The 6,947-nt window shown below is 35.3% G+C and overlaps 1 protein-coding gene across 1 annotated transcript in view; it reads left to right on the forward strand.

The window, feature by feature from the left end:
• The window catches only part of LOC109212180 (thioredoxin H9-like), a gene marked incomplete in the record, with an annotated part of 8,088 nt that extends 1,514 nt beyond the window's left edge, over positions 1 to 6,574 (forward strand). Inside the window, 3 exon segments of the mRNA XM_019375804.1 lie at positions 1,330 to 1,485; positions 5,557 to 5,679; positions 6,040 to 6,574. Coding sequence (XP_019231349.1) covers positions 1,330 to 1,485; positions 5,557 to 5,679; positions 6,040 to 6,201 — 441 coding nt within the window.
• Positions 6,575 to 6,947: the final 373 nt, after the last annotated feature.

Genomic DNA, 6,947 nt, shown 5'->3' on the forward strand with positions numbered 1-6,947 from the left:
ACCTACCGTAGAAAAAATAAACCCCCCCCCCCCCCCCCGTAAAAAAAAAAAAAAAGAACACCATCTGAGTGTTTTTATCTTTGAGCTGTCTTGCGTTAGCTAAAATTCAGATCGCATTTGCTGAAATGCCGTAAGCTTGATTATAGTCCCATGATTTTATTATGCTGATCGTCACAACTCTTTAGTCTTAGTTACTGAGGAAAATGGCTCTCGACCAGGATAAGAATAGATTTAGAGTACTCACAACTAAATTCTGGAGCTAACATGGAAACACAGAAACGAAGCAAAGACAACCCAACCAAAGAATTATAGCATAAACTACCAACCTTATATGTATTCCCGGTCTTAAGTTGCCCTATATTTTATGAGCTTGCTAGATTGGTATTGATTTTGATTCCTAATCATCTACATTATAAGAAATTCAACTTGTCTTTTGGCATCTGAATACATAAGGAACATTATTACCCACCCAAGCCAGCTTGCAAACATCTCTAACTCATAATGGTCTGAAAGAAAATCAAAAAATAGTAGTTACCTTATGTTCCTCTCTCATATTTTATTCGGCACCTGCTCAATGCATTTATTCCTAGTGTCATTTCTTAAAAATTGAGAAATCGTTGAAGCTAATTCCATTTCTTCTTGAGACATCCAAAATTGGTGAATTTTTCCTATTGTTTATCTTCTTTTAAATTTTGCCAGTCAACTCCCGATGTTTATCAAACATTTAGATGAACATCGGAATTCATCGGTATAATCTTTTACTGTCTTTTTTAACAAAAAAGTAATGTAGCATATACTGATGGATTCCATTGTTTATCATCATATGTTTCCTGACTTTGAATGATTGTCTCGATCTTCTTCCATGAGTTCATCTAGTAAGTTGACTATCCATTTTGTTTTCCTTTGAATTTAGTCTCTCCCAGCTAATCTATCCAAACTTTTCAGACAATAGAAACTTCAATATTGCGCTTAATTGTGTTCTGTTAACTGGGACTTACCTGAAATAGAGTTGCATAATGAGTCTGACGTCCTTTGATGGAAAAACCAGTTTATTTTAAAAAAATTTATGCTGCATAATTAGAAAAGATGGTGTTTTGGGAATTTAATAAATCAAACATCTAATACCCAGGGCAATCGAGCAACTTAGATTGATGAGGAAAACTCTTGGTTGCAGCCTCGAAAATCTTACTTGCAGATTGATCCATATGTTATCTATATGTCAATATGTCCTTGTTAATCAATGGATTGAAACCCCTGTCAACCCAATTTGAGCGTAATTCATTAGCATGAAAAGAGTTCTTATGTTGGAGTATTAAATTCTTTTTCCAGGTACATGGCCTTTTCTCTTGTTTCAAGTCACGGTCCACAAACAATGATGATGATTCATCCCATAATGTCGAGTTTGCTGGTGGAAATGTGTGCCTTATTACTACGAAAGAAAGTTGGGATCAGAAGTTGGCAGAAGCAAATAAAGAGGGCAAAATTGTGAGTATCATGACTCCCCCCTCTTTGCCATGTAGTGGGTGTGTGTGTATATGTACATACAAATATGTGTGTGTGTGTGTGAGAGAGAGAGAGTAATTTTTATTAAATGGATATTATTCCAGAAGTTGAAGAAACCTAAATTTTTATGCAGTCAGTTACTGGAAATATGTTCTTGCATTGTGATAGAGTCAAGCCTTTGCCCCTTGATTGAGGAATAAAACAATTATGAACCCAAATAGAGCATTTATTATAGGGAAAAGGGCCAAATTTACCCCTCATTTTTGAAATATTAGTCTGTGGCCATATGTACCCTCACCGTTAACACATTTTTAAAAACTACCCTAAAACCTAATGGATTCCAATTGGGTTATTTTATTTACCCGATTTTACTTCATTAACCCATAACCCATAGCCCATTTAACCCATTTTATAAAATAGAATGACCCGTATTATTTTAAATGTCTTAGGACATTTTATTCCATTTTGGAGAAAGACCGACGTGCGATGTCTTTTCAAGCAACTTGTGCAATGTTTCTTCCAAATCAGTAAGAGAAGTTCTCCGTAAAAATTGGGATAAAAGACCCATTAAAAGAAGGAACAAACGTAAACAACAATAAGAGAAATAGAAATAACAAAATTAACCAAAACACACAATATACAACTTAAAGCATACATATCAACACGTATTTGACAATTTTAGCACATACCCGAAACCCTAACACGAAAACACAACTCAGAAAACCCTAAACCAGTTATCTCAAAAACCCAACGACATAAATAGAACACAATCTTACAAGAAACCAACTAAAATAAACATAATCAGAGAAATTTAGGAAGAAAGATTGCACCTTTTGCAGCCTTTGATGAGAAATTTTGGAAGCAAAATCACAGAGGCATTAAAACCTAAGACATAGCACTTCGGTCTCTCCTTCAAAAATGGAATAAAATGTCTTGAGACATTTAGAAAAATGGGTCGATCCATTTTATATTATGGGTTACGGGTTTATGTGTTAATTAAGCGAAATCGGGTAAATAAAATAACCCGGTGAAAAATCCGTTAGGTTTGAGGGTATTTTCTAGAACTTTGTTAACGGTGAGGGTAAATTTGGCCACATAGTATAACGGAGGATAAATTGACCAATATTACAAAGTAGAGCGGTAAATTTCACTCTATTCCCTTTATTATACGAAGTGCACTAGCCAAATGTATGTTCGGCCGCTAAAAGCCTGATATCAGCTACTGTTTGGCGCCAGACATTGTTGAACTTTCAACTTTGCCCTCATTTTGATAAATGTTTGTGTTAGGACTTGGCAGGAGATAATGATCTAATTTGTTGTTTCTAAATCCTCTCTTTTGACTCACAGTTGCCTTTTTGAGAGTGAGAAAGAAAAGAGGGGGTTGTCTTTTGGGGGTTTGTTGGGGGGATAGGGGGTAGAGAGAAATTTATTGGGAGATTGTGGCAAGGTCGATTATTTAGGAGAATGGAGGGGTATTTGGTTGCGGTATTAGAACTAAACTCCCTTTAAAGATTCAGTTGGTCTTTGATGGATTTCTTTTTGGGTTTGGGTGGGTGGGTGGGTGGGTGGGGGGTTTCAGATGTGGTAAGCATATTCTAATATTGTTCAAGCTCGAGTTGATTTTGAAAATCTTCACTTGTTTATTTGATGAACCTACTTTATGGAGTTGACAATTCAACTCTATTAGCTAGGTTTCTAACTTACTCGCTTAGTCTACATGAACAGACTCGGTAACTATCAATTGCTAAAGGCATGTTAAAGTTTGGCTTGGTAAATTTTATGTCAATCTTGAACATGTGTCTTTATATGTCATTTATACTTCGTGGCCTGAGATAACAGTTAAAATTTCTATGTGCAGCACTTTTCTTTCCATTCATCAATTTCTTTTCGTGTTATAGGGAGATCATCTATGCAAAGCTAAATTGAAGTTTTAGGAGGATAAACCTTATTAAAAAAGAATTGGAGCTTTAGGAGAATAACTTGAAAAGCAATCAATTTTATGTAATACACTTCCTTTTAACCCTTTTAGTTTGTCCCAAAAAAAAATGACACCTTTCTCTTGTTGGAAACTATTAAGTATTAATTAAAGCATCCCCATTTACCCCTAATAAATGACTTGTTGGGACTCACCTGATATAAAAGCTTATTTTTCTGTAAGGAGAGAATAATGAAAAGACATGTAAAACTGTGACCACTACACATTTAAAAGGATAATTGTGGTACTTTGCAAAATTTGGCTTACATGTCAAAAGTCTTCTTTAATTTCTTAAATTGCATGTCCAGTTGAACATCTTCACATAAAATGGGACTGAGGGAGTATTATGTTTTATTTTGGGATAATACATAATTACCCCATTGAGGTTGTATCACTTTACCAGTTGCACCCCCAAATTTTGCGGGGGTCCTATGACCCCCCTATCATTGCTTGAAGTGAAATAAGTTCCCTCTTCTGAGCTTACGTGGCACCTATATCATTTTGCACATAATTTTAGCGCGTGTGAAGAAAAAATCTGCCCAAATCTAAATACTTTTTTATTTTTACTTTTTCCTTGTTTGCCTTTAACTTTTTCTTTTTATTTTCTTTCTTCTTCTCTATCTAAACAAAAATAAATACTTTTTATTTTTACTTTTTTTCATTTAAATTAGTTGATATCTCCTCCACCTCCACCCAATTCCATCCACCTTATCTCCAGCAAATTCTTCTCTATTTTTCTTTAAAAATAAATTAAAACCAAAAAAAGTTAATTTCTTAATCCCAAATTTCACTTTGAGAATAACCATCACCAGTAGACCACAAAATCGAAGCTAGTACTTTTATACTTTTTCCGGCGATACAGAGGGATGCGGGGGTGTGGGTTCTGGTGGTTCTCTATTCTCACATAAGTTCAAAGATTCTATCTAAAAGCAATGCATATACATTTGCTGGAGCAAAACACGTTTCAAGAGCAAAAATGGTGACACTATTTTTGCTAATAGCTTCTTCAAGATTTTGAAGCAAAATGGCTTTTAATGGGTTTGATGTAATTTTTGAATTTCTCAGATTTTGGTTAGATAATGATTTGGTGTTTATTTAGATTTTCAGATTTGGTTTGGTGGCAATTTGTGATAGAAATATCAATTAACAGTGGTGAATTTGATTTTCCGGTGGACATGGGTCGTGGTGACTGTGGCTATGGCGGAGCCACTGTTGTGTAGGAGAAGAAGAAAGCAAAAAAGAAAAGAAAAAAAGGGAAAAAAGAGAATGAAAATAATAAATAACAAAGAAAAATCAGTATGAGAAAAGAAATTACGTGGCAAAATGTGATTGGTGCGTGTTGTACACTAATTTTTTTGAAACTGGTTCTAATCACGGAAGGGGAAACTTATTTTACTTCAAGCAATGATAGGGGTGTCATAGGATCCCCGCAAAGTTTGAGGGTGCAACTGGTAAATTGGTACAACCTCAATGGGGTACCAATTATGTATTATCCCTTTATTTTGTGGAGGGAAAAATAAATAATCAGCATGAGGATCTTGCTTTCAGTACGCTTATGAATGATTTTGGTAGGACTGCGTAACATGATGTTGGTCACAAGAAAATTCTGAATGTTTTTATTTCATCAAGATGGAGAGTATGCTTTTCATGTTCACCATTTACTTGCCCTGCTGGTTGCTGCAGATATGTCAATGTGTAGGACATGCTTCTGGAATCCACATACTGATCCTTAAGTATTCATTGAAACTTGCTAAAAAATAAAAAACTGGAAGAAGTTGTGTCTTGTCCATACTCATATGCAAACTCACACCTCTATGCATGTAAATTAATTCTCAAGAAGGCCCAGTTGCATTAAAAAAAAAAAAAGTTAAGGCGCTTGTAAACTCTATAGGTGCCAAATTAAGGTCTCTCCCTCAAGCACGCTGGTGTGCTCACATGTGCAGGGAGAGGGATAAAGACAGAAAAATGCAGAGGTTTCCACATATAGTCTTTGTTTTTGCCTTGTTCTACTTTTTGCATTTTGCCTGCAGTGTTTTATAGCATTTTGGAACTTTCTAACGCAAGTGAAATGTTGGCAGGTTATTGCGAATTTCAGTGCTTCATGGTGTGGTCCATGTAGAATGATTGCCCCATTCTACTGTGAGCTGTCTGAGAAGTATCTTTCTCTGATGTTTCTAACAGTCGATGTTGATGAGCTTACAGTAAGTAGCAAGAATTTCAATTGAGAAATTTCAGAGTTCAATCCTATACCCTTCTGCTTCCCCGAGTAGCTAACTCTTTAGATCTCACTTTTGTATGTCTACTCTATTGAAACTCTGGCTATTTAAGTAATTCTTCTGGAGTCCCAGCGTCTGGGAGATAAATGAACAAGACTTGAATGTGTTTTATGATACGAACATAAATGTTACTTGATACCAACATTCATATGATACGAGTGTTTGTTTGATGTTTTGTTGGATTATTTTCCAACAGTAATCTGAAAGTTTTGGCAGCTCAAGTTCATTGTTTGTTCTTTTTTTTTTTTTTTTTTTTTTTTTTTTTTGTTTTTGTTTTGGGTTCAGGAATTTAGTTCATCCTGGGATATCAAAGCAACTCCTACCTTCTTTTTCCTCAAGGACAGCCAGCAGATTGACAAACTTGTAGGGGCCAACAAACCAGAGCTGCAGAAGAAAATAACCGCGATTGCAGACACACAGGTAGTATGTGAGACGCAACCGCAGTAATGGCTCTCGGAGGTGGGAATTTTCTTAAAATCCCTGCTTTCCATTTTTTTTTAATCATGATTTCAGGTCTCCGATGGGACTCCTTCCTTACTTTGAGTTGCTGTCATTATGTTGTACAGTTGTATGTTGAGTCACTACTAATTTCAGTCCATATTCAACCCCCCTCCTCTCTTTTTGGAACAAAAAAATAAATAAAAATAAAGAAGTTAAGAAAATGATGTGATCGGAATAAAAGTAGGGTTGCTTGTTTTTGATATTGTGATTATGAAGGAAGGTGCAATATGCAAAAAGTTTGTATCATAACGTGATTGACTTGTGTATATTCTATTCCTTGTCATTTTTGAATATATTCTTGTACAAATGCTTTGTGGAATTGTGGGGAAGATGCGGTGAACGGCTGTACCAAGCTTGCAAAGTATATTAACTAAAATGAACGTTTTGTTTGACTCTTAAATCACCATTAACAATTCCCTAGAAACTTTAATCCTGCGACCTTGTTTGGGAGTCACTATTTTTAATTTAAGATATCTACGGTAAACCGAACACCATTTCCTTAATCATTTTATAATGTTTTACCAAATCGCAAGCGTAGAAGGTGCTGACACCATATTTACATAGTGCATAATTAATCGTAAGATATAGTTTAGAATGTAACCAACGACAGCACGAAACATACATTACGAAAAAGTAAAACAATGGCAAACGGCCAAAATCTAGCATGTGAAGTAATTCAATTGGAGGCCCTG

The sequence above is a fragment of the Nicotiana attenuata genome, unplaced genomic scaffold (assembly GCF_001879085.1).
Source record: "Nicotiana attenuata strain UT unplaced genomic scaffold, NIATTr2, whole genome shotgun sequence".
NCBI classification, from domain to species: Eukaryota; Viridiplantae; Streptophyta; class Magnoliopsida; order Solanales; family Solanaceae; genus Nicotiana; species Nicotiana attenuata.